Genomic DNA, 27,307 nt, shown 5'->3' on the forward strand with positions numbered 1-27,307 from the left:
AGTGAGACCTTGCCTCAAAAAAAAAAAAAAAAAATCGCCAGGCACAGTAGCTCACGCCTATGATCCCAGCACTTTGGGAGGCTGAGACAGGTGGCTCACCTGAGGTCAGGATTTCTAGACCAGCCTGGCCAACATGGTGAAACCCGATCTCTACTAAAAATATAAAAATTAGACTGGGCACAGTGTCTCATACCTGTAATGCCAGCACTTTGGGAGGGTGACGCAGGCAGATCACGAGGTCAAGAGATCAAGACCATCCTGGCCAACATGGTAAAACCCCCTCTCTACTAAAAATACAAAAACAAGGTATTTGTGGTGGTGGGTGCCTATAGTTCTAGCTACTCAGGAGGCTGAGGCAGGAGAACCGCTTGAACCCGGGAGGCAGAGACTACAGCGAGCTGAGATCACGCTACTGCACTCCAGCCTGGGCAACAGAGCAAGGCTCTGTCTTGAAAACAAAAACAGACTAACAAAATCAATAATAATAATAATAAAACATCTCTCATAAGATTAAATGAGATAACGCCTAGAAAGTATCGAGCCCCTCAGGACAGGGCACACAGAAAACCCTCGGTAAATTCTACTTATTAGTAGTAGTAGTATCCTTGAAAACTGAGCACAGCGTCTTGCACGCAGGTTGCCGAAAGAAGAAAAGTTAATTTGCATGATAGCCTATAAGCCATTTTAATTGCTGCTTTTTAACATATATAAATAACTTATATAAAAAGGAGATTTTTGTTACTGCTGCTGATTAAATTTATTTTGGACACGTTAGGAGAAATGTACAAAAGAGAAATACAGCATTTCATCTTTTGGACTATTCAAGTATTTTATTTCCTTCTAAGAACAATAAATTATTAAACAACTATATACTATAAGCACGGTCATCAAGAGACTTCTTAAAAAGCATTTGCCATAAATGACAACGCTACTTTACAGGTAATTCTCAATTATCTACTGGAATGTTTTTATCTCAGGTAGGGATAAAAGCATCCTGCTTCCCAACTTTACCTGGAGAACCAGCCAGAGGTGCATCTAAGACCCTTCATGTTCTGGACTGAAAATATTCTCAAGCTGTCTATTTCAGTCAATACAGCCCCTTTAATAATTCCTCAAAGAATTTCCCCTTTTCACCTGTGCTACGACTCTCTTGCCCTGAGATTTTGTATTCCCACAGATCACAAAATCAGGAAGCACCAGAGCTGGAAGAATCTTAACAGTGGCTCACACCTGTAATCCTAGCACTTCGAGAGGCCAAGGCAGGTGGATCACGAGGTCAGTTCAAGACCAGCTTGGCCAAGATGGTGAAACCCCATCTCTATTAAAATTACAAAAATGAGCCAGGCATGGTGGTGGGCATCTGTACTTTCACCTAGTGCTTGAACCTGGGAGGCGGAGGTTGCAGTGAGCTGAGATTGCACCACTGCACTCCAGCCTGGAAGACAGAGCAAGACTCTGTCTCAAAACAAACAAAAATTAGCCAGGCATAGTGTGGGCGCCTATAATCCCAGCTACTTGGGAGGCTGAGGTGGGAGAATCACGTCAACCCGTAAGGTGGAGGTTGCAGTGAGCCAAGATCGCGCCTCTGCACTCCAGCCTGGGCAACAAAAAGTGAGATTTCAACTCAAAAAAAAAAAAAACAGCTAAAAAAAAGAGCTAATCCAAGGCTGGGAGCATTTGTTATTCCTGTAAATCCAGCACTTTAGAAGGCTGAGGTGGGCAGATCACCTGAGGTCAGGAGTTCAAGACCAGCCTGGCCGACATGGCGAAATGAAACCCCATGTCTACTAAAAATGCAAAAATCAGCTGTGTGTGGTAGTGGGTGCCTGTAATCCCAGCTCCTCAAGAGGAGAGGAGAATCGCTTGAATCCAGGAGGCAAAGGTTGCAATGAGCCAAGATCGCACCACTGCACTCCAGCCTGGGCGACAGAGAGAAACTCTGTCTCAAAAAAAAAGAGATAGATAATCCAGTGTTAGTGTTTTCAGAAGCATGTGCTATTGGTGATATGCAAGATGATTCCAGGTGGTGTTGTACTGTATATTTTATAGTCATATATTTAGTTTCATAAATATTAGAAAAGTATACGTAGCACTTCAAATTCATGAGTTCATGGATATTTCCACTTAGAACAAGGCTAAGTGGCAGTGTGCACCTATAGTCCCAGCTACTTGGGAGGCTGAAATGGGACGACTGCTTGAGCCCAAGAGTTCAAGGTTGCAGTGAGTCGTGATCATGCCACTGCACTCCAACCAGCCTAGGAGATAGAGCAAGATTCTCAAAGAAAAAGAACAAGGACAGAGCTAAAGCCGACAGTCCCTGCATAAGAAAAAAGACCGGAGGCTGGAAATGGTGGCTCGCACCTGTAATCCCAGTACTTTGGGAGGCTAGGCCGGGCGTAACACGGGGTCAAGAGTTTGAGACCAGCCTGGCCAACATAGTGAAACTCCCTCTCTACTAAAAATACAAAAAATTAGCTGGGCGTGGTAGCAGGTGCTTGTAATCTCAGCTACTCGAGAGGCTGAGTCAGGAGAATCTCTTGAACCCGAGAGGTGAAGGTTGCAGTAAGCCGAAATCATGCCACTGCACTCCAGCCTGAGTGTCAGTAAGAGACTCCATCTCAAAAGAAAAAGAAAAAAGGCCCACTGTGGTGCCTCGCACCTGTAATCCTAGCACTTTGGGAGGCCAAGGCAGGCAGATCATTTGAGGTCAGGAGTTCAAGATCAGCCTGGCCAGCATGGCAAAACCCTCATCTTTATTAAAAATACAAAAATTTGCTTGTAACTGAGGAGTGTGTCATGAAAACAAGAAAAATACAAAAATTACCCGGATTTGATGGCACCTATCTGTAGACCCAGCTACTCCAGAGGCTGAGACAGGAGAATCTCTTGAACCCAGAGGTAGAGGTTGCAGTCAGCCAAGAATGCACCACTGAACTCCAGTCTGGGTGGCAGAGTGCGATTCTATCTCAAAAAAAAAGTGATAGAAATGTTAAGCTAAGAATAGCAGAGCTGGGTTTCACCCAAATCTAAATCCTAATTTTGTGCTTATTTCACTGTCCTAAAATAATTTACTATCTGTATGACGTCAAGTGATTAACACTCTTATATAACTGCTTCTTGATCACAACTATCTCATTTATGAAACGAACTGTGGTATCTTAAAGTACTAGTGTCCTTCCATAATGACAGACATATAATAGAAGACCAATAATGACTTGATTATGGTTAGACTGTTTCCAACCACTGAGAGACAGCACAGGAGGAAATGCCATATTAGTTCAAACAAAACAATCATAATATATCCAAAGTCAAACATTGTTTGGATTATTATCACTGATTCCCTCCATGAATGAGTATGGAATCAGGAGCTGCTACATGTATAATTCTAGGAACTTTTCAATATATACATACAGAGAATATACACAGGGAATGACTCATGTCAGAGATCTTAGAAATCATACCGTATATCCCAACTACTTACTCATTTAGCCTATCAGGAAGCAGAGAGAAATATAATGACTTGCTTACAGTCTTTTGTTAGTTAATGGCACTGACAGCTCTCATCTCAGTTCACTTTTTGTGATATTCCATGGATTCAATATAAATATCAAGGAAATAACGACTAAATGCTTCCATTGTTCCAGTGCAAATCCTGCTTAAGGTGAGTCAGGATTTGAAACTCTTTTCATTAAGCAGAAATTCTGTTCACGATGCACTCACACTAATTAAATTAGGTTTGGGCGATAATGCTGATCTGTTTACCTGAGAAATCTACACATATTTCAAAGCCACTGTTACAACTCAATTGTTCTTTTGTCCAATTTAGCATACCTTTATAAACCTGTGACATTCTCAACAGTCACAAACTCATTTCCTTAACCACAACCACCCATGGTAGATTAGAAAGACTATTGTCTTTTACCTCAAAATGGACTTGATGAGGGCCGGGCGGGGTGGCTCAAGCCTGTAATCCCAGCACTTTGGGAGGCTGAGGCGGGTGGATCCCGAGGTCAAGAGATCGAGACCATCCCAGTCCACATGGTGAAACCCCGTCTCTACTAAAAATACAAAAAATTAGCTGGGCGTGGTGGCGCGTGCCTGTAATCCTGGCTACTCAGGAGGCTGAGGCGGGAGAATTGCCTGAACCCAGGAGGCGGAGGTTGCGTGAGCTGAGATCGCGCCATTGCACTCCAGCCTGGGAAACAAGAGCGAAACTCCGTCTCAAAAAAAAAAAAAAGAAAGAAAGAAAGAAAAGGTTACGAGAGAGATTTTTTTTTTGTTTTTCTTTTTTTTTTAGCGTCAGAATTACTTGCAAAAGAATGATTTCATTACACATCTAAATACAAAAAAAAAACAGCTTCTAGTTTTTAAAAAGTATCACAGATATACATCAAAGTATTTGAAATGACATAGTATCTGGGATTTGCTTTAAAATATGAAAGTCGATGACCGGGCGCGGTGGCTCAAGCCTGTAATCCCAGCACTTTGGGAGGCCGAGGCAGGTGGATCACGAGGTCAAGAGATCGAGACCATCCTGGTCAACATGGTGAAACCCCGTCTCTACTAAATATACAAAAAATTAGCTGGGCATGGTGGCACGTGCCTGTAATCCCAGCTGCTCAGGAGGCTGAGGCAGGAGAATTGCCTGAACCCAGGAGGCGGAGGTTGCGGTGGGCTGAGATCGCGCCATTGCACTCCAGCCTGGGTAACAAGAGCAAAACTCTGTCTCAAAAAAAATAAAAAATAAAATAAAATAAAATAAAATAAAATATGACAGTTTTCCAACCCTGTGCTCTAAAAATAAAAGGGTGGGGCCAAGCAAGGTGGCTCACGCCTGTAATCCCAAAATGTTGTGAGGCCAAGGCAGGCAGAACACAAGATGAAAGTTCAAGACCAGCCTGGCCAATATGGTGAAACTCTGTCTCTACTAAAAAATACAAAAATTAGCCAGCTGTGGTGGTGCATGCCTGTAGTTCCAGCTACTCCGGAGGATAAGGCAGGAGAATGCTTGAACTCAGGAGGCAGAAGTTGCAGTGAGCCGAGATCATGCCATTGTGCTACAGCCTGGATAACAGAGTGAGACTCCATCTCAAAAAAAAAAAGGTGGGAATACTTGAAGCTGGGTGATCTATATTGTATATATGAGGACTCACTACACTATTGTCTCTACTACTGTGTAAGAAAATTTATGCGCTGGGTGCGGTGGCTAAAGCCTGTAATCCCAGCACTTTGGGAGCCCGAGGCGGGCGGATCACGAGGTCAAGAGATCGAGACCATCCTGGTCATCAAGGTGAAACCCCGTCTCTACTAAAAATACAAAAAAAAAAAAAAAAAAAATTAGCTGGGCATAGTGGCACACGCCTGTAGTCCCAGCTACTCGGGAGGCTGAGGCAGGAAAATTGCTTGAACCTAGGAGGCAGAGGTTGCGGTGAGCCGAGATCGTGCCATTGCACTCCAGTCTGGGTAACAAGAGCGAAACTCCGTCTCAAAAAAAAAAAAAAAGAAAGAAAGAAAATTTATGGGCTGAGCGCAGTCGCTCATGCATGTAATGTCAGCACTTTGAGAGATGGAGGCAGGTGGAGGTCAGGAGATGGAGACTAGCCTGGCCAAGGTGGTAAGGAAGCTGAGGCAGGAGAATCACCTGAATCCAGGAGGTGGAGGTTGCAATGAGCCAAGTCTGTGCCACTACACTTCAGCCTGAACGACACTAAGACTTCGTCTCAAAAAAAAAAAAAGAAAAGAAAAGAAAGAAAGAAGGAAAATCTAATCTATGAAAATCATAAAATTCTTTTTTTAGAGACAGTATCTCACTATGTTGCCCTGGCTGGTACTGAACTCCTGAGCTCAAGCAATCCTCCAGCCTTGGCCTCCTAAAGTGCTAGGATTTCAGGTGTGCGCCACTGTACCTGATGGAACACCATAAACTTCTAAGGAACCAAGGTCTCCACCTGAAACTTCTAAATACAAGACACTACTAAGGAAGAAAAAAAAGGTGCTATTGGCCATTTCAACCAAGAATACAAAGTATTTTAAAATGATTCAACATCAAGCATGTCTTCTTTACCACATGCTAGGAAACAGTATCTTCTCCTCCTTTGGTATTACAACTCCATCTACTATAACAGCCCAGGGAATATTTTTTTCTTTTTTGCGCTATACTTTCTAGCTTTCTTTCTTTCTTTTTAAATAACTTAAACTACTACTAATTACATACACACAACCAGGACTACTAACACACCATTACTAGCTGTTACATCTATTATTTAATAGTGGATCCACGGAATACTAGGACTTTTTAAAAGCATGACTCATCTGAGAGCATTAAAAAAAATTAAAGAATCCCAACACCAGGCACAGTGGCTCACACCTCTAATCCCAGCACTTTGGAAAGCCCAGGTGGGAGGATCACTTGAACCAGGAAGGTTGAGGCTGCAGTGAGCTCTTGAACCCAGAAGGCTGAATGAGGCTGCAGTGAGCTCTTGAACCCAGAAGGCTGAATGAGGCTGCAGTGAGCTCTTGAACCCAGAAGGCTAAATGAGGCTGCAGTGAGCTATGACTGCATTCCAGCCTGGGTTTAAAAAAATTTTTTTTTTTTTTTTTTTTTTTTTTTTTTTCAGAAAAAAAGTTCCCGTCGGGCAGATCACCTAAGGTTGGGAGTTCAAAACCAGCCTGATCAACATGGTGAAACCCCGTCTTAAAAAAAAAAAAAAAAAATACACAGAGAAAAAGTTCCACAAGTTTCCAAAAAGCAAAAGTTAACTTTGACACATGCCAAGTACTACAGTGAATCCACATGAATGAAGTGACATGTAGGCGAGATCTTAATACGAGATCTTAAGTATTTTAGAGATGACAAGAATTGGGAAGGGTGTGCACAGATGATATGGAAATACGATATCATTTTATACAGTATAAAGTACTTGGGCCTTCTCAGATTTCAGTATCTGCAGGGGGCCTGCAACCATCCTCCAGTGATACCAAGGAACAACTCTACTCATATGCTCTGCTTTTTCATAATTCCAATAATGGGTACAGATAGGACAATGTTCCCTGCATTTGTATCCAAAGGGATAGAAAAGGACATGTATCTATTTCACTATCAAATAGTTCCACTTACTGAACAGCAAATACAAAACATATTCCACACATATTTCTTCAAATGTGCCTAGTTTACTTCTTTAAGTAATGCTCTTTCAAACACATAGATCAGATTAAATCAACTCCCAGACTAAGCAGAATGAAATTTCCTTTGGCTGTCTTTAAAAAAAAAAAATAGGCCGGGCTCGGTGGCTCATGCCTGTAATTCAGTACGCTGGGAGGCCAAGGCAGGCAGATCACAAGGTCAAGAGATCAAGACCATCCTGGCCAACATGGTGAGACCCTGCCTCTACTAAAAATAAAATTAGCTGGGCATGGTGGCACACGCCTGCAATCTCAGCTACTCAAGAGACTGAGGTGACAGAATCGATTGAACCTGGGAGGTGAAGATTGCAGTGAGACCAGATTGCGCCACTGCACTCCAGCCTGGCAACAGAGGGAGACTCGTCTAAAAAAAAAAAAAGGAAAAAGAAATATATTTAAAAATAACTCCACCTCCTGAAGAATATACATAGGTATTCACAGTACTCTTCTTTCATTATTTCTGTGTATAAAAATTGGAGGAAAAAACATCAAATTGGAAATCTAGCCCTTCCACCTCCCCTCAGTCCCCCAAAATCCCTATTTCCAATTTACATGACACCTTTTCTCCTCTGGAGCATAAAACTGCCTCCTTTAAGCCGAGGTTTCCAAATGTCTGGAATAAACATGAAGAAGGATATATACACTCCTTGAATAGGCCACTTTTTGCCACTTTCCCTAACAATGTGCTGCTTCTACCCACAAACCACTAATAATGTGTTTAGTTGCCAGTATTAAGATCTTAGTTTGAGGAAACGACATCTATTATGTGTCCTCAAAGAGCAAAAAGAAAATTCAAAAAAGTTTGACAGAGTTAGAAATCTTAGCTGTACCTATCCTTCTAGTCTTCAAGCCGAAGATGAGAAGTCAGGTATGGCCTCACATTTCTAGTGGTTCTGGAAACCTTTCTTCCTGTCTCCTGCTTATGTACGTCTTTTCCTCTATCTGAATTACTTTTGTATACAACAATAGAGGATGAGATGAAGGGGGTGGGGAATACCAAGAGTAGCAAATTTCTACAAACCAGTGGTCTTCCCTAAAACAAATCTGGTAATACAAAAGAACCAAAACCAGTTTCAAGCAGCAGATTCATTATATTTGTCAACCTTTGGGGCTAATTCCATATACGTACACATCTGGAAAAAGCTCCCAAACTTTGAGAATTGTCAAATATACACTTGTAATCTGCAGCATCAAACCTAGATTATAAATTATCAATGTCACTTAACTGAATTACACCAAGCAATGGCAAGTCTAGATTTCATTAAGTGATACTGTTAAAATCACATTCAGACCTCAGAAGGGCAAGAACCCAGTCACAAACACAGCTTCAAATGCTTCCTCAACTTTTCAAGCTTTGGGACGCCAAGTCACCGGGAGTTAGCAGCTAAAACACGGGGTTTAATGCGAACTGACCAAAGGAAGTGAAGAAAACAAAGCATGTATTAATTTCAGCACCAAGAATATGGATTTGGGAATTACATCTACTGTAGTAAACAGCAGATCAAACATCTACTGCTAATAAACAGATCATTCTTTGCAACCCTTAGTACACCAGCCATTTTTTTTTTAAATGTTTAAATGGCTAGCCACAAATTGTCCTAGTCGAAACTGATGGCAAAATCCTAAACTGGTCTTTGGCGAGAAGACACTGCATGGAGCATCACACAAAAGACAAGAAAGAACAGACACGCTCTCGGCCTCGGCTGATTGCGGCCAGGAGCCCAGGTCTTCGTCCCAGACCCCGGCAACAGGGAGGAAAATAAAAGGGGGGAAGGAAGGGGTGGGAGTGGGGTCCCGTTCCCTGAATGCGCCTAGGACAGAGGAGCGAAGAGGGAAGGAGCGAGTGCAGCACGGAGGAAGCGAGGAAAGCAGCAGACGGGCGTCAGCGGCTTCCAAGGCCGGCAACACCTCGAGCCCGCACCAGGCCCGGCCCTCCCGGCCCCACCTCCTCACCTCCCTCACATCCTGCAGGCACTCGAGCACCGCCAGGTTGTTGCTCCAGGTGTGCTTCGGGCACACGCGGGTGACGTCCTCCCTGCAAGACTCTTCTTCCGCCAGCTTCCAGCCCCCGCCAGCTCCCGCTCCACCCCGCCGGGCCGGAGGCCCACCAGCCGGGAAAGGCGGCTGCGGCGGCTGAGGCTGCTGTTGTTGCTGTTGTTGCTGTTGCTGCTGCTGCTGCTGCTGTTGCTGTTGCTGCTGCTGTTGCTGTTGCTGCTGCTGTTGCTGTTGCTGCTGCTGCTGCTGCTGCTGGAGCTGCGATGACTGAGGCAGCTGAGGCAGCTGCTGACCCGCCGGGCCGCCGCCTCCAGCCTGCCCTACGAAGGACACGAAGTTGACTCCGGGGCCCTGGCCCTGGCTGTGAACGCCCTGGCCCTGGAGTTTCTCGGCCCGGGCCGCGGCAAGCAGCAGCAACTGCAGCACCGCCGACAAGCGGAACATCCTCGGTACACGTCCACACGCCGCCATCTTGAGTCCGGGGCGAGCTCGACGCACTCGCCGGCGCCGCGTATTTAAATGAGGGGCGGAGCCGCTGGGCGTGGTGGCGTGGCCCCGCTGAGCCCCGCCCCTCCCCGCGCAGACCCGCTGCCCAGAGCCGGGAGAAGGAGGAGGCAGGGCTGGGAACTGCACACGCCCTGGACCGGCGGGCGGGAGAGCGGTGCTCCTTATCCGGGCGTTGCTGGGGTTTCTTAAAAAGCCTGGGCAGGGCTGCCTTGTCTAATTCTTTTTGTTGTCGTCACAGAAAAAAAAAAAATCAAGGGAATTGGGATTGCCACAACCAAAATGGCCGTTAGAATACGTTGCGGGTTCAATGACTTGGAAAACAAAAACTTTCTATGTAAAGGTGAACTTTGCACGACCAGGTGTGTTCCGGAATCGGAAGGCCTCTCCTTGCATCGCTCCCTCCTTCCATCCTTCCACCTGCCTCAAAAGTCTTTCTTAGCCAAAGAGACAGTACTGAATAGGGTTAAGAGCATAGGTTCTTGGGTAAGAAAAAAAATTAAGGTTATAATCCTTGCTCTTTGGCAGAGTAGGCAAGAGCTCAAATGTAAAGTATCACTGACAAGATTCGAAATAATAATAAGGGAAGTGCCTGGCCCACAATATGGAAATCAAAAAGTCACGGCCAGTATTGTTAACAAACTGGGAAGCTCTTGGTGCATGAATCCTGATTTTTTTTTTTTTTTTAATAAAGACGGAGTTTCAGCATGTTGTTCAGGCTGGTCTTGAACGCCTGACCTCAGGTGATCCCCCTGCCTTTGCCTCCAAAGTGCTTGGATTACAGGCGTCAGCCACCCGGCCTGGCCAAATCCTGATTTTAAGCCAGCATTTAGATTCATGTTTAAGGGATGAAAAAATAATGAAACACATCTGTGAGGACTCGAGTTAAGTCAGTGTGTCGGTAACGTTATTGACCTGCATGCAACATCGCAGGCACCCCACACTAGCGTCCCCTCCCTGTCCTTAGGAGAGAGGATATGTTCCCAAAGCCTCCTCACATCTGCTGTGTAATCTGAGCCATGCATCAGGCCTGCGTTTAGGTTCTTAATTAACTGAAGAATGGCACAGAGATGTTAACAGTTCTGCAAGGAGGGATTAAATGAGCTGGCCAGAACGCACTCTGCCAGCCTGTAGACAGCTAGGCTGGCCACTAGAATCCCTGGGTCTTCCTACCACCCTTATGCACCTTTATCCCACTCTGTCTATGCATATATTGGGGAATGAGGGCGTTTGGGATGTGTAATCTCCACTGGTCATTGTGTCCAAAAATGCAGCTTCTGCTGTCCTGATCCACCAATGAGCTGAAAAGACCAGATTAGACATATATAGAACCTGAGAAGTCAGGAACTCATGTTCACTGTGGTTGACCCTGGGCCACTATCATGGGGAATGAGAGCTTGTTGGCATCTCCACCAACAATCACCCTTGCTACTACCATAAAATGATGGTGAAGCTGCTGCTAGCCTTGAGCGCTAAGGCAGCCCCATGTTCATTAGCAAACACATGACATAGATAAATTTCAGTCAAGCAGGCTGGAGACATCCCCAAAAGTCCTTGAGGTATCATTAGGGTATATTAATTTTTTTTTTTTGAGATGGAGTCTCACTCTGTCACCCAGGCTAGAGTAGTGCAGTGGCACGATCTCGGCTCACTTCACCCTCGACCTCCCAGTGTCCAGCAATTCACCTGCCTCAGCCTCCCAAGTAACTGGGATGTGCCACCATACCCGGCTAATTTCTGTATTTTCAGTAGAGACGAGTTTTCACCATGTTGGCCAGGCTGGTCTCGAACCCCAAACCTCAGGTGATCTGCCCGCCTCAGCCTCCCAAAGTGCTCGGATTACAGGCCTGAGCCACAGCATCTAGACTCCATTAATTTTCAATGCTGGGTCTGCATCTGTTTAGACAAGTGGGAGATTATTTTAAGCCAGTTTAACTAGAAATTGACAATCTTAGGCCAGCAGCTGCTTATCTTTCAGCCTGAATTGAGGAAACCCAATAGCAGCCACAGATTGCCTCCACAGATAGGAAGGAATACACATGCCTATCTTGAAATCTCAGTAACCAACAAGCAAGAAACTGAGATAAATCTGGGAACTTGGCCAGCTTGGACTGGGTCAGGCAAGCGTAGACCTTACAGAAGCCAGGAGCCCCCAGACCAATGGAGACAGTTGCCCTATCTCGGGTCTCCTGAAGTCATTGGCTTTTCAATATAAAATATACTATCTCTAGGCCAGGCACGGTGGCTCACGCCTGTAATTCCAGTGCTTTGGGAGGCTGAGGCGGGTGGATCATGAGGTCAAGAGATCAAGACCATCCTGGCCAACATGGTGAAACCCCATCTCTACTAAAATTACAAAAATTAGCTGGGCATGGTGGCTCGCGCCTGTAGTCCCAGCTACTCGGGAGGCTGAGGCAGGAGAATTGCTTGAACCCAGGAGACAGAGGTTGTGGTGAGCTGAGATCACGCCATTGCACTCCAGCCTGGGTAACAAGAGTGAAACTCCGTCTCAAAAAAAAAAAAAAAATATATAATATATATATATATATAAAATATCTCTATCAGAAACAGGGAATTCTTTTTACCCTTTTACCCTTTATTGTACCCTTTGTTTCCTGATTGTCACTTTCTTATTCATCCAGTAGGCATCTGTTGAGCATTTTCTTTCTTTCTGTTTTTTTTTTTTTGAGACGGAGCCTCACCCGGGCTGGAGTGCAGTGGTTCGGTCTTAGCTTATTGCAACCTCTGACCCCTAGGTTCAAGTGATTCAATTATCCTGCCTCAGCCTCCCAAGTAGATGGGATTACAGGTGTTCACCACCACACCCCGCTAATTTTTTTATTTTTAGTAGAGATGGGGTTTCACCATGTTGTCCATGCTGGTCCCGAACTCCTGACCTCAAGTGATCCACCCACCTCAGCCTCCCAAAGTGTTGGGATTACAGACGTGAGCCACCGCACTCAGCCATTAGCATTTTTTGTTTTGAGACAGGGTCTCCCTCTGTTGCCCAGGCTAGAGTGCAGTGGCATGATGATCATGGCTGACTACAGCCTCAACCTCCTGGGCTTAGGCAGTCTTCCCGTTTCAGCCTCCTCAGTAGCTGGGACTACCAGTGTGTGCCACCGTGCCCAGCTAATTATAATTTTTTTGTACTTTTGGTATTTTGGTTTTTTTTTTGTTTTGTTTTGTTTTTTTTGAGACAGAGTTTTTCTCTTGTTACCCAGGCTGGAGTGCAATGGCAGAATCTCGGCTCACAGCAACCTCTGCCTTCTGGGTTCAAGCAATTCTCCTGCCTCAGCCTTCCGAGTAGCTGGGACTACAGGCGCACACCACCATGCCCAGCTAATTTTTGTATTTTTAGTAGAGACGGGGTTTCACCTTGTTGACCAGGATGGTCTCAATCTCTTGACCTCATGATCCACCCGCCTCGGCCTCCCAAAGTGCTGGGATTATAGGTGTGAACCACCACGCCCGGCCGGTATTTTGTTTTTTGAGACAGACTCTTGCTCTGTCACCCAGACTAGAGTGCAATGTCATGATCATGGCTCACTGCATCCTCAGCCTCCTGAGCTCAAGTGATCCTCCCACCTTGGTCTCCCAAAGTCCTGGAATTACAGGTGTGAACCCTGCACCCAGCCTGTTGAGCTTTTTTCTTTCTTTTTTTTTTTTTTCTGAGACAGAGTGTCGCTCGTTGCCCAGGTTGGAATGCAATGGCGCAATCTCAGCTCACGGTAACTTCTGCCTCCCAGGTTCAAGCTATTCTCCTGCCTCAGCCTCCCGAGTACCTGGGATTACAGGCATGTGCCACTATGACCAGCTAATTTTGTATTTTTAGTAGAGACAGGGTTTCTTCATATTGGTCAGGCTAGTCTCGAACTCCCGACCTCAGGTGATCTGACCACCTCAGCCTCCCAATGTGCTGGGATTACAGGCATGAGCCATTGCACCCAGCCTGCATTTTGTTGTTTAATGTGCCAGGCATTGCTCAAGAACTAGATTATTGCCGGGCGCGGTGGCTCATGCCTGTAATCCCAGCACTTTGGGAGGCCGAGGCGGGTGGATCACAAGGTCAAGAGATCGAGACCATCCTGGTCAACAAGATGAAACCCTGTCTCTACTAAAAATACAAAAAAAATTAGCTGGGCATGGTGGTGCACTCCTATAGTCCCAGCTACTCCGGAGGCTGAGGCAGGAGAATTGCTTGAACCCAGAAGGCAGAGGTTGCCGTGAGCCGAGATTCTGCCATTGCACTCCAGTCTGGGTAACAAGAGTGAAACTCCGTCTCAAAAAAAAAAAAAAAAAAAAGAACTAGATTATTTTGTGAACATTAGTATTAGGCAATAAATAAACAAATGGATTATATGAGAAACAGTAAACACAGAGCAAGATAATTTCAGATAGTATAAATGCTATGAAGAAAATAACAAAAGACATGGTGTGACTGGGGAGGAGAGAGGCTTTACATAAAGGCAGCTGGGGAAAGGCTCTCGGGGTCATAACTGAGCTATCACTCAGAGAGCTTTTCCTTATCTTTTATCTTTATCTCTTTAGCTTTTCCCGAGATCTTTTTTTTTTTTTTTTTTTTTTGAGACAGAGTCTTGCTCTGTCACCCAGACTGGAGTGCAGCGATGTGATCTTGGCTTTGCAACCTCTGCCTCCTGGGGTCAAGTGATTCTCCTGACTCAGCCTCCTAAGTAACTGGGATTACAGGTGCCTGCCACCACCCCCAGTTAATTTTGGTATTTTTAGCAGAGATGGGTTTCAACATTTTGGACAGGCTAATCTCAAACTCCTGACCTCAGGTGATCCATCCGCCTTGGCCTCCCCAAGTGCTAGGATTACAGGCATGAGCCACTGCACCTGGCTTTTTCCCTGTATCTTTGTGCCAGTTGGCATAAAGATGGCAACCATGGAAAGAGGAATCAAAAGTGTTCCAAAATCAGACGTTAATAACTAGTTCAACATTCTAAGGAGGTGGGAATAAGCATTCAAAATGAAGGCCTGCTAGGCACGGTGGCTCACACCTGTAATCTCAGGACTTTGGGAGGCCAAGGCAGGTGAATCACCTGAGGTCAGGAGTTCAAGACCAGCCTGGCCAACATGGTGAAACTCCATCTCTACTAAAAATACAAAAATTAGCTGGGCAAGGTGCTACAATCGATAGTCCCAGTTACTCAGGAGGCTGAGGCGGGACGATCATTTGAAAGCGGCAGGTGGAGGCTGCAGTGACCTGAGATCATGCCATGGCACTCCAGCCTGGGTAAGAGAATGAAACCATGTCTCAGAAAAGTTTAAAAAAAGGGGGGGGTGCCAGGCAAGGTGGCTCATGCCTGTAATCCCAGCACTTTGGGAGGCCGAAGTGGGTAGATCACTTGAAGTCAGGATATCAAGACCAGCCTGGCCAACATGGTGAAACCCAATCTCTACTAAAAATACAAAAATTAACACTGGGTGTGTTGGTGGGCGCTTGTAATTCCAGCTACTCAGAAGGCTGAGGCAGGAGAATCACTTGAACCTGGGAGGCAGAAGTTGCAGTGAGCTGAGATCGCAGCACTGCACTCCAGCCTGGGTGAGAGGGTGACAGAGTGAGACTCAGTCAAAAAAAAGCAAAAAAAGATGGTGCATGCCTGTAATCCCAGCTATTTGGGAGGCTGAGGCAGGAGAATCGCTTGAACCCAGGAGGCAGAGGTTGCGGTGAGCCAAGATTGCATTGCATTCCAGCCTGGGCAACAAGAGCAAAACTCGGTCTCAAAACATAAAAAAAGAAAAAAAAAAGAAGGCCTGTGTTCTGAATTGAAATGAGGAAAAAGAGGAATGAAAGAAGCAGTGAGTGGTGTGAGTCAGAGCTGGCCAGAAGTCAGATCATATAAAGTCTTTCTTTTCTCTTTAATTATTTTATTTATTTATTTGTTTGTTTGTTTATTTATTTATTTTTTTGAGACGGAGTTTCACTCTTATTACCCAGGCTGGAGTGCAATGGCACGATCTCGGCTCACTGCAACCTCTGCCTCCTGGGTTCAGGCAATTCTCCTGCCTCAGCCTCCCGAGTAGCTGGGATTACAGGCACACGCCACCATGCCCAGCTAATTTTTCATATTTTTAGTAGAGAAAATGGGGTTTCACCATGTTGAACAGGATGGTCTTGATCTCTTGACCTTGTGATCCACCCGCCTCGGCCTCCCAAAGTCCTGGGATTACAGGCGTGAGCCACCGCGCCCGGCTATTATATTTATTTTTAATAAAGAGTCTCACTCTGTTGCCCAGGCTGGTCTTGAACCTGAGCTCAAATGATCCTTCTGCCTCAGCCTCTCAAAGTACTGGGATTACAGGTGTAAGCCATTAGGCCTGGCCAATATAAGGCCCTATACACACATGTAATAGGGGATGCTTCTGATTTCAAACATGACTAAGGTTTATATTTCCACAGAAATAAAACCATAAAAACTAGATGAAGCATATAAAGTATCTTTGGAAGGAATAAGAAAGAAACCAATGCGGTCAGGATATGAGAGGCTACCATCCTTGAGAAAAGTGGTGTACCCAGGGAAGCTCCAGCCACGATTTTTATCTTTATTTTTTTTGAGACAGAATCTTGCTCCATCACCCAGGCTAGAGTGCAGTGGCACAATCTTGCCTTAATGCAACCTCCATGTCCTGGGTTCGAGCAATCTCCTGTCTTAACCTCCTGAGTAGCTGGGATTACAGGCATTGCTCACGAAGCCCGGCTTATTTTTGTATTTTTAGTGGAGATGGGGTTTCACCGTATTGGTCAGACTGGTCTCAAACTCCTGACCTTAGGTGATCCACCTGCCTCAGCCTCCTGAAGTGCTGAGATTACAGGCATGAACCACCACGCCCAGCCTCACATTTTTTTTTAAAGCATACTGTCCAATTTGTGGCTCAGAGGAATCAAGCTCTTCTAGAAAGTGTCCGACCTACCCTCTGCGGGAAGACTGGGCTCATTGGGAAAGAAACCGGACCGCAGGCTAGAGGAAATTCCTTAAGTTCAGGCTTTATTGAGAGGAAAGAGCCTCCGGGCAGGCCAGCCGGGACGAAAAGGAAAAATGGCCGCGCTGCTCAGAGGGGCAGGGTTGTTTTATAGGGGGCTGAAGGGCTGGGGGTGGGGAAGCCAAAAGCCGAGGTGGTGGGCAACTGTTGGTCAGTTTGAACTGCTGGGCGGGAAGCTGGGCGGCGGGAGGGCTATGGCCGGTATGTAAAGTGAGAGATAAGGGAGCCTCTTTGTGGGGGAGGGAAAGAGAGAGAGAGCTTTTGCGGTAGGGGCAGAGTTTTCCAAACATTCCCGACTCCTTAAAGAAAAGAAAAAGAGGGGGTCAGGGGCGTCGGTTGTCTCTCTGGCTACTTCCTGCTGACAAGGGTCGACGGGGGGGTTCTGAAGAGGTTTCTTTTCCTAAGGAGCCTGGATGTTCGGGGAGAGGTCTGTTTCTTGCACTCGTTCAGGGTAGGGTTGGAGCAGCATCTGGTGGATGGTGACTCGAGTCAGTTCTTGAAAGCGCCGCTATAGGAACTGTAGAAAGCAAGGAGCAATAAGTAAGATTAGGCAAACAGCTACTAGGGGCCCAAGCAATGGGGACAAGAGGGTATACATAGAGGAAGACCACCACACCGTGGCTTCAGCCGAGAACTTCTGACTCTGCAGGTTAGTTTTGAGTTTCTGGAGGCTCTCGATTCGGGTTTCTACTAGGCCGGATTCATTGATGTAGTAACAGCACTCTTCCTGTAGGAAGATACAGGTCCCTCCTCATTCAGCAGTGAGCAGGTCCAGGGCTCTTCGGTTCTGCAAGGCAACTTGGGCAACTGAGGTGATCTGTCGTTGGAGTGATGCTAAAGACTCAGTAGAGTCATCAATAGCCGCTTGGAGTTGTGAGGTCAGTCGGGCTATGGCCAGGTGAGAGTGGACTAGTGCCCCTCCTCCTAATCCTGAGTAAAGTAGGGGAGGTAGCTGTCTAGAGGAGTAGTCTCTGGCGGTGGGGGAGTTGAAAGCAGGAAGGGGCAACCATACAGCAGCTCAAATGGGCTAAGCTGTGATGGGCCCCGGGGGCTTGCTCTTACTCTGGTGAGGGCGATAGGAAGTCAGGTTACCCAGGATTGGCGGAGCTCAAGCATGAGCTTGGTCAGATGCTCCTTTATTAGGCCATTGGCCTGTTCTACCTTACCAGAGGACTGGGGATGGTAGGCGGCATGTAGCTTCTACTGAATTCCTAGAGAGGTAGAAACGGCATTAGTGACTTTGGAGATAAAGGCTAGGCCGTTGTCTGACTGTATGGTAGCTGGGAGTCCAAAGCGTGGGATGATGTCTTGAATGAGATGAGTGGCTACTGTCCCGGCAGACTCAGAGGCTGTGGGGTAAGCTTCAATCCAGCCTGAAAAAGTGTCAACAATGGTTAGCAGATGCCGGTACTGTTTGTGCTTTGGCATATGGGTGAAATCAATTTGCCAGTCTTGGCCAGGTAGGAACCTGCGTAGCTGATGAAGCTGGCGCCGGGGATGACAGGAACTCTGGGAATTAGTTTTCACGCAGACAGTACATGAGGACTGGACTTCCTGTATGGTATTGAGGAGGCGGTGGGGGTGAAAAAGTGGGTGGAGGAACTGGTATAAGGCTTTAGGCCCAATGTGGAGTGAATTATGGATGTCTTGGATTATCTGGTACCTTTGCTTTTCAGGGAGGATGAGGAGGTTATGCTTGAAGGCCCAGTCATCCTTGAACTGTACCCCGGGGGTAGACTGGAGGGTCTGGAGTTCTGAGGCAGAGTATTGAGGGCTAGGAGAAAAAGGCTGTGTGGGCTGGCGGTGGGGAAGGTTATGACGGCCTTCAGCTTTGAAAGGATGTCTCACCCCAGAAAGGGAACTGGGCAGGTGGGGATTACTAAAAAGGAGTGGGTGAAGGGAGTGGAGTTATATGAGCACATGAGTGGTGGGGTTTGATAGGGGATACTCGGGGTCCCATCGATTCCCATGACTAAGACCTGGGAAGGGGTGAGATGGCCAGAATAAGAAGGAAGTGCGGAGTAGGTAGCCCCCATGTCTTGTGACCCTAGGCTCGGTGAGGGTAACCGGAGTCGGAAAGCCAGGGCCCCGCTAGTCATCTAGCAGCCCTAGTAGACTGGGGAATGGAGCTCCCTCGGAGGTCGGCTCCTGGCAAGCAGGCTCCTCCCTACTGAGGGTGACCGCCGGCTGCGTAACGCCAGTGTGTCTGTTTTGAGGAACCGGCACCCTGGGGAAGCTGGGGCAGTCTGACTTCCAGTGTCCCGGGAGCCGACAGATAGGGCAAGGCTTAGTTGGTGGCCATGGTTGTGGACAGGCTCGGGACCAGTGTCCTTCCTTTCCACATTTGAAACATGCCCCTGGAGGGGCATGGGTTTCGGCCTTGGGCTTCTGGTTCCCTGCCGGCCTTAGAGCCGCCACTAGGGCTTGGGTCTGGAGGGCAGCCTTCTGCTTCATGCGAGTTTGGCGGGCAGCCTCAGCCGCATCTTCCCTGGCATTGAATACTTTAAAGGCCATTTTTACCAGGTCTTGGATGGGAGTCTCTGGCCCCTCTTCTGCTTTCTTTAGTTTCTTTCTTATGTCGGGTGCTGACTGGGAGATAAAATGGGAGGCTAGATCTAGTCGAGTGTACCGGACTAGGGCTTCTTATGTTTGAGTGAGGTATTGGAATTCTTTAATATAGGTGGACGGGTTGGCTGAGAAGGATCCTAAACGTTTCTCAATTTGGGACAGGTCTTGGAGTGAGAAAGGAACATGGACCCTGACTAAACCTTCTGCGCCTGCTACTTCTCGGAGTGGGGCCAGGATAGCTGGCTGGTGAGAGCGGGTGTGGGCCGCCACCGGAGAGGCAAGAGGAAGTGTGGCCTCTGAGGGAGGGGGCTCGGAGGGAGTAGAGGGAGAGCGAGGCATGGCCTCTGAGGTAGGAGGTGCAGAGGGAGTGGGGGAAGGGCGTGCCGTTGATGGCGACTGGTTGCTGAGATTGGCAGGAGAGGACAGATGTTCAGGCAGATCCTCCGGTGAGGAGTAGGGAGGGGGAGAGGTAGTGGAGGAAGATTTACGGGGGGTTCGAGATAAGAGGATTTGGTAGGTGGAGCAGGAAGAACATAGGTCGGGGTGGGTACGGAGGTCCCAAAAAGCCTGGACGTAAGGAATTTCATTGTCCTTGCCCGCGCGGCGACAAAAATCGTCGAGATCTCGGAGGGTGTTGAAATCAAAAGTGCCAGTCGGGGGCCAATGTGACTGGTTACTGAGTTTGTATTGGGGCCAAGCCACCTGAGACAGGAAGATAAGCTTTTTCTTTCTGAGGGTTTGGGAATATCCCAATTTGGTAAAATTCGCAGCAAGCACCCAAGGGGGGTGCTCAGAGGTATTTTGGACTCCGAATTTCCCATGGCAGGCGCAGCTACAGACTCTCCGGCGCGGATGGGCAGATGCAATGAAAAGGCGTCCCCGTTCGTTGCAAATTCCCCGGAGTACAATTAAGTACGGAAAGGGAAGCGGTCAGAGGGGCGTCCCCCGTCTGGCGGCTGTCCCTCGGAAGGCTCCTGGAGCCGGAACGGAAGACTACCTTGGCTCGGCCGAGACTAGGCAAGGAGTCCGTGCGGAACACCGGAGAGGGAGCAACTGCACCGTGCCGTAGGAAGAGGAGACGGGAAGCGGGGGAAGGCAAAGCAAGAAAAACTTGGCTTACCTTAATCGGAACGTGGAGGTGGCAGGGCCAGTGTTGGGTAGGTCGGGGAGGGGGGCCGTGGCCGGGCCAACGGCCTCAGCTCCCGTCCCGGGTTTCCGGCACCATTTGTCCGACCTACCCTCTGCGGGAAGACTGGGCTCATTGGGAAAGAAACCGGACCGCAGGCTAGAGGAAATTCCTTAAGTTCAGGCTTTATTGAGAGGAAAGAGCCTCCGGGCAGGCCAGCCGGGACGAAAAGGAAAAATGGCCGCGCTGCTCAGAGGGGCAGGGTTGTTTTATAGGGGGCTGAAGGGCTGGGGGTGGGGAAGCCAAAAGCCGAGGTGGTGGGCAACTGTTGGTCAGTTTGAACTGCTGGGCGGGAAGCTGGGCGGCGGGAGGGCTATGGCCGGTATGTAAAGTGAGAGATAAGGGAGCCTCTTTGTGGGGGAGGGAAAGAGAGAGAGAGCTTTTGCGGTAGGGGCAGAGTTTTCCAAACAGAAAGTAATAATATTTTTTTTTTCTTCAGACAGAGTCTTGCTCTGTCACCAGGCTGGAGTGCAGTGACACAATCTCCGCTTACCGCAACCTCCACCTCCAGGGTTCAAGTGAGTCTCCTGTCTCAGCCTCCTGAGTAGCTGGGACTACAGGCATGTGCCATCACGCCCAGCTGATTTTTGTATTTTTAGTAGATACGAGGGTTCACCATGTTGGCCAGGGTGGTCTTGATCTCTTGACCTCCTAATCCACTCCCCGTGGCCTCCCAAAGTGCTGGGATTACAGGCATGAGCCACTGCACCCGGCTGAAAGTAACCATCTTTATTGGGCTAAAAATATACAGGTGAGAGTTCAGAGCCCCAAAGTGAGATAAGGGTCAAAACACTGCAGACCCTTAGAAACCACAGAGATAGAGCCAAAATGCCAAAAATCTGTGAAGAAATGTTTCTCAAGTCACTTGCTGACTCCTAACTGTGCATGCACATAATGAGACTTTAACAAAATCAGAAGCAAACAATAGCTAGGAGAGTAATAACTGAACAGAAGCTTCAGCAGCCCCACAAGTGCTGGGGAAATCAGTGTTAAAGTTTAAACCCTGCTAAGGTATAAAAACCTTGGCAAACACTCTGGGCTTTTAACTGAGGCCTTAAAAGGGCTACACCCTAGGAATAAAGGCCACATCCCAGGGGAAAGTACAACACCCTAGGAATAAGGACCTTGCCCTAGAATAAAGCACAAAACTGCAATAGACCAATCCCAATAAAGCCCAAAACATGCCTCAATGAGATTAAGGTGATCCACCACTACTCTGTCTGTAAGAAGAAAACTTCAACCATTTTGAAAGAAAAATTACATCATCCAGAGCCTCTATTTTTTATTCATTGCTAGAACATGCCGATAAAAAGATAACAAGAGAGAAAGTCTATCTCAAAAAAAAAACACAAACAAACAAAAAAACAAATGGACATTCTACAGTGAATTAAAATTAAAATTAGGCCTGTCACGCCTATAATCACAACACTTTGGGAGGCTGAGGAGGGTGGATCACGAGGTCAAGAAATTGAGACCATCCTGGTCAACGAGGTGAAACCCCGTCTCTACTAAAAATACAAAAATTAGCTGGGCATGGTGGTGCGTGCCTGTAGTCCCAGCTACTCGGGAGGCTGAGGCAGGAGAATTGCCTGAACCCAGGAGGCAGAGGTTGCGGTGAGCCGAGATCGTGCCATTGCACTCCAGTCTGGGTAACAATAGCGAAACTCCGTCTCAAAATAAATAAATAAATTAATTAATTAATTAATTAAATTTAAATTTAAAATTTATTATGATGGCAAGTCACGGTGGCCTATAATCCCAGCACTTTGAGGCCGAGGCTGGCAGGCAGATCACTTGAGCCCAGGAGTTCCAGATCAGTCTGGCCCACAAGGCAAAACCCTGTCTATACTAAAACTACAAAAATTAGCTGGGCGTGGTGGTGTGTGCCTTGGTCACAGCTACTTGGAAGGCTGAGGCACAAGAATCACTTGAGCCCGGAAGGCAGAGGATGCAGTGAGCTGAAATTGTGCCACTGTACTCCAGCCTGGTGAGAGAGTGAGACTCCATCTCCAAAAGAAAAAAATTATTATATAATTTCAATAGCAGACAGGACATTGCAGAAGACAGAATTAGTGAACTGGCCACAGGTTAACAGAAAATACCTAAATAAAACAAAACAAAAACAGAAGGAAAAGAATTTTAAAAAATAAGAGATATGTAGGACACGGTCAAAATGTAGTCTCAAAAGGAGAGGAGAAAGAGAATAGGGCAGGCTCAATATTTGAGGAGGCAATGTCATGTGTTTTCCCAGATTGATGAAAGAAAACAACCTATAGATTCGAGAAGTTCCATGAGACCAGTTGTGGTGGCATATGCTTGTAATTCCAGCACTTTGGAAGGCTGAGGCAGAACTACTTGACTCCAGGAGTTCCGAACCAGCCTGGGCAATATAGTAAGACTCCACCTCTACCAAAAATAAAAAATTAGCTGAGTGTGAGGGCACATTCCTGTGGTCCCAGCTACTCAGGAGGCTGAGGTGGGGAAATGGCTTCAGTCCAAGATCTGAGGCTGTAGTGAGCTATGATTGCACCACTGCACTCCAGCCTGAATGACAGCTCCTATCTACAAAAAAAGCCCGTCTCAAAAAAAAAAAAAAAAAAAAAGGTAAAATTGTAACTTTTATGTTAATACAAAATTTTTAAAAATACAATTGGGTCTTTTTTTTTTTTGAGACGGAGTTTCACTCTTGTTATGTTACCCAGGCTGGAGTGCAATGGCGCGATCTCGGCTCACCGCAACCTCTGCCTCCTGGGTTCAGGCAATTCTCCTGCCTCAGCCTCCTGAGTAGCTGGGATTATGGGCACGCACCACCATGCCCAGCTAATTTTTTGTATTTTTAGTAGAGACGGGGTTTCACCATGTTGACCAGGATGGTCTCGATCTGTTGACCTCGTGATCCACCCGCCTCAGCCTCCCAAAGTGCTGGGATTACAGGCTTGAGCCACTGCGCCCGGCGTATTTTTAGTATTTTTGTATTTGTATTTTAGAGACGAGGTTTCACATGTTGACCACGATGGTCTCGATCTCTTGACCTCGTGATCCGCCTGCCTCGGCCTCCCAAAGTGCTGGGATTACAGGCTTGAGCTACTGCGCCCGGCCTTTTTTTTTTGATACAGAGTTTTGCTCATACTACCTATGCTGGAGTACAGTGGCAGGATCTTGGCTCACTGTAACCCCTGCCTCCCAGGTTCAACTGATTCTCCTGCCTCAGCCTCCCAAGTAGCTGAGATTACAGACATCTGCCGCCACACCCAGCTAATTTTGTATTTTTAGTAGAGACGGGGTTTCTCTATGTTGGTCAGGTTCGTCTCGAATTCCTGACCTCAGGTGATCCACCTGCCTCGGCCTCCCAAAGTGCTGGGATTACAGGCATGAACCACTGAGCCCAGCCAGGGTCTATTTTTTTTTTTTTTGAGCCGGAGTTTCGCTCTTGTTACCCAGGCTGGAGTGCAATGGCGCGATCTCGGCTCACCGCAACCTCCGCCTCCTGGGTTCAAGCAATTCTCCTGCCTCAGCCTCCCAAGTAGCTGGGACTACAGGCACGCGCCACCATCCCCAGCTAAGTTTTGTATTTTTAGTAGAGATGGGGTTTCACCTCGTTGACCAGGATGGTCTCGATCTCTTGACCTCGTGATCCACCCGCCTCAGCCTCACAAAGTGCTGTGATTATAGGCGTGAGCCACCACGCCTGGCCCTAAGGGTCTATTTTTTTTAAAGGAGGTGAAATAAAGACATTTTCAGACATACAAAAGCCTAGAGAATTCATTGCCAGCTGACTTGCATTACCCTAGTGTTGGAAATAGATGCTCAGGGCACTGAGACAAAGGATCTTTCAGTCACTCAAGTTTTACTTCCTGGACTGCAGTAAATGTACTCTTACTAGCCATCTTGCCATGAGAGCACACTGAACAAAGGAAAAACACATTTATTTCTTACAAATTTGGGGTTGTCCCTTATCACTGTGTCTGATCTCCGCTGGCTGGAGCCAGACCTCACAATCTAAACTAAAACCTGATTGGCTAATAACTTAAAACTCTTCTAAACAGGTAAAAGCAATGGAGAGCTGGGATATGCCTGTGAGCACGTCCAGCACAGATACCTTTGTTAAAGTACAAGGACATAGAATGTACTACATGCCTGTAAGCACAGCATGTTTAACAACTACATAGGACAGGCTTAACGAAGTTATTAGCACACTTATTCTTTAACAAGAAAGGAAACTTTAAAAAGGAACTTTTCTACTTCTCAAACCTAGGCTGACGGAAAGTGATCCCAGTTGGTAGCCTAGGACTCCAGGAAGTAGGAGCACTGGAAAGGTCAATATGGGGACAATTAATACCACTAATTATTTTAGACAATCATAATGACAGACTTAGAACATATCTAAAAGTAAAATATGTGACTCCCATAGCACATAGCATATCATCAAGGATGCAGATTATACTACCTAGGCCCAAGAATTTAGGGTGAGCACTAAAACAGCACATGAATGTGTAAGTGTAAAGCTAACAGAAGAGAAAAAACAATCCGGGCACAGTGGCTCATGCCAGTAATCCCAGCACTTTGGGAGGCTGAGGCAGGCAGATCACTTGAAGTCAGGAGCTCGAGATCAGCCTGGCCAACATGGAGAAATTCCATTTTGACTAAAAATACAAACATTGGCCGGGTGCAGTGGCTCATGCCTGTAATCCTAGCACTTTGGGAGGCTGAGGTGGGCAGATCACTTGAGGTCAGGAGTTCAGGACCTGGCCAACATGGTGAAACCCTGTCTCTACTAAAAAATACAAAAAATTAGCTGGGTGTGGTAGCATGTGCCTGTAGTCCCAGCTACTTGGGAGGCTGAGGCAGGAGAATCTCTGGAACCTGGGAGGCACAGGTTGCAGAGGCCCGAGATCGTGCCACTGCACTCCAGCCTGGGAGACAGAGTGAGACTCTGTCTCAAAAAAATACAAATACAAATAAAAAATAATAAAAATACAAAAACTACCAGTGCATGGTGGTGTGCACCTGTAATCCCGGCTATTAGGGAGGCTGAGGCACGAGAATTGCTTGAACCAGGGAGACAGAGATTGCAGTGAGCTGAGATTGTGCCACTGCACTCCAGCCTGAGCAACAGAATGAGACTCTGTCTCAAAAGAAGAAAAAAAACACTGAAATGAAAAGTATTACATTTGATTAATCCAAAATAAGGCAAAAAGGATAGGAATAAAGTAACAAAGAACAGATGGGCTAAATAGAAAACAATTGCATTAGGCTTAAATGCAAAGGGAATCTCTTGGAGGGTTTTTAGCAAGGGTATAATATAATCCCCAAGCAAAAGCTGACAGAGGTGGGGCCTTCAATGACCTCACAATTACCTTTCCAGTGCTAAGCATGATTTGGGCACATAGGGAGCATCCCTGTGGGGTGTTCTTTTCCTTAGGTAACTTCCTGACCTTTGCCATATCCAAGACTTGAAGATCAAACAGAAGTAACATTGACCCATAAAGTTTTAACACTTTTACCTTGAAATTTTGTTCTTATCTGTTAATGTCCTTCCCCCAAGTCTCAACATTTTCTGGTTTCCCCTGGGAAAATTAACTCCTTGTCAATATTGTCATTTTTATATTCATTCACTTAATCAGCAATAATTTTTGGAGCAGTCCTATGTATAGGAGCAGTCCTATTTTTTTTGAGACCCGCTTTGGGAATAGCACTGTGGTTAGGAGAACCAGCTTAGCCCAGCCAGTTTCCACTGTCTGCTCCGACATTGCCTGCTGGTGTGTCATTCTGGGTTCTCTGAGAAGCACTTTCCAGATAGCATTAGTCATGCAAAACACTTACTAGGAGTAAAGCCAGGTCGGGTGTGGTGGCTCATGCTGGTAATCCCAGAACTTTGGGAGGCCAAGGCCGGCAGATCACCTGAGGTCGTGAGTTCCAGACCAGCCTGGCCAATATGGCAAAACTGCACCTCTACTAAAAATACAAAAATTAGCCAGGCATGGTGGCTTGTTCCTGTAATCCCAGCTACCCTGGAGGCTGAGGCAGGAGAACTGCTTAAACCCAGGAGGCGGAGGTTGCAATGAATAGAGATGGTGCCACTGCACTCCAGCGTGGGTGATAGAGCAAGACTCAGTCTCAAAAAGAAAAAAGAAGGCTGGGAGCAGTGGCTCACGCCTGTAATCCCAATGCTTTGCTTTGGGAGGCTGAGGCGGGTGGATCATGAGGTCAGGAGATCAAGACTATCCTAGCTAACACAGTGAAACGCAGTCTCTACTGAAAATACAAAAAACTAGCTGGCCATGGTGTCACATGCCTGTAGTCCCAGCTACTTGGGAGGCTGAGGGAGGAGAATCACTTGAACCCAGGAGGCGGAGGTTACAGGAGCCAAGATTGGGCCACTGCACTCCAGCCAGGGTTACAGAGCCAGACTCTGTTTCAAAAAAAAAAGAAAAGAAAAGAAAGAAGCAGACCCTCCCAGAAATGGGAACATCTCTGCCAAGCTCACACGTTGGCTGGGAGCAACCCTTAGGGAGTATGGCCTCACAGTGAACACAATGATGGGTTTCAGAGCACAGCAGCTGGGACCACTGGCCAATTACATTTCTCACAGTTGCAGATTTGAAAGGTATATATGTATGTGTATATACATATATATATATATATATTTTTTTTTTTTTGAGATGAAGTCTCGCTCTGTTGCCCAGGCGGAGTGTCAAGCGATTCTCCTGCCTCAGCCTCCTGAGTAGCTGGGATTACAGCACACATGGCTAATTTTTTTGTATTTTTGGTAGAGACGGGGTTTCACCATGTTAGCCAGGCTGGTCTCAAACTCCTGACCTCATGATCTGCCCACCTTGGACTCCCAAAGTGCTGAGATTACAG

At 46.8% G+C, this 27,307-nt stretch overlaps 1 protein-coding gene and 1 long non-coding RNA gene across 2 annotated transcripts in view; both read right to left on the minus strand.

Annotated features, from left to right (window-relative positions):
* Positions 1–9,662, minus strand: part of GLG1 (golgi glycoprotein 1) — a 171,283-nt gene extending 161,621 nt beyond the window's left edge. The window contains exon 1 of the mRNA XM_035281841.3: positions 9,136–9,662. Coding sequence (XP_035137732.1) covers positions 9,136–9,648 — 513 coding nt within the window. The 5' untranslated portion in view covers positions 9,649–9,662. The remainder of the gene's footprint in view (positions 1–9,135) is intronic.
* Positions 9,663–16,677: 7,015 nt separating this feature from the next.
* Positions 16,678–19,905, minus strand: LOC144580598 (uncharacterized). The gene is made up of 2 exons (XR_013530519.1): positions 17,306–19,905; positions 16,678–17,206 (listed from the first exon to the last, which is right to left on the minus strand). It is a non-coding gene; the product is annotated as an uncharacterized LOC144580598 (long non-coding RNA).
* Between the last annotated feature and the right edge of the window lie 7,402 nt (positions 19,906–27,307).

This window comes from Callithrix jacchus, chromosome 20, assembly GCF_049354715.1.
Source record: "Callithrix jacchus isolate 240 chromosome 20, calJac240_pri, whole genome shotgun sequence".
NCBI lineage: Eukaryota > Metazoa > Chordata > Mammalia > Primates > Cebidae > Callithrix > Callithrix jacchus.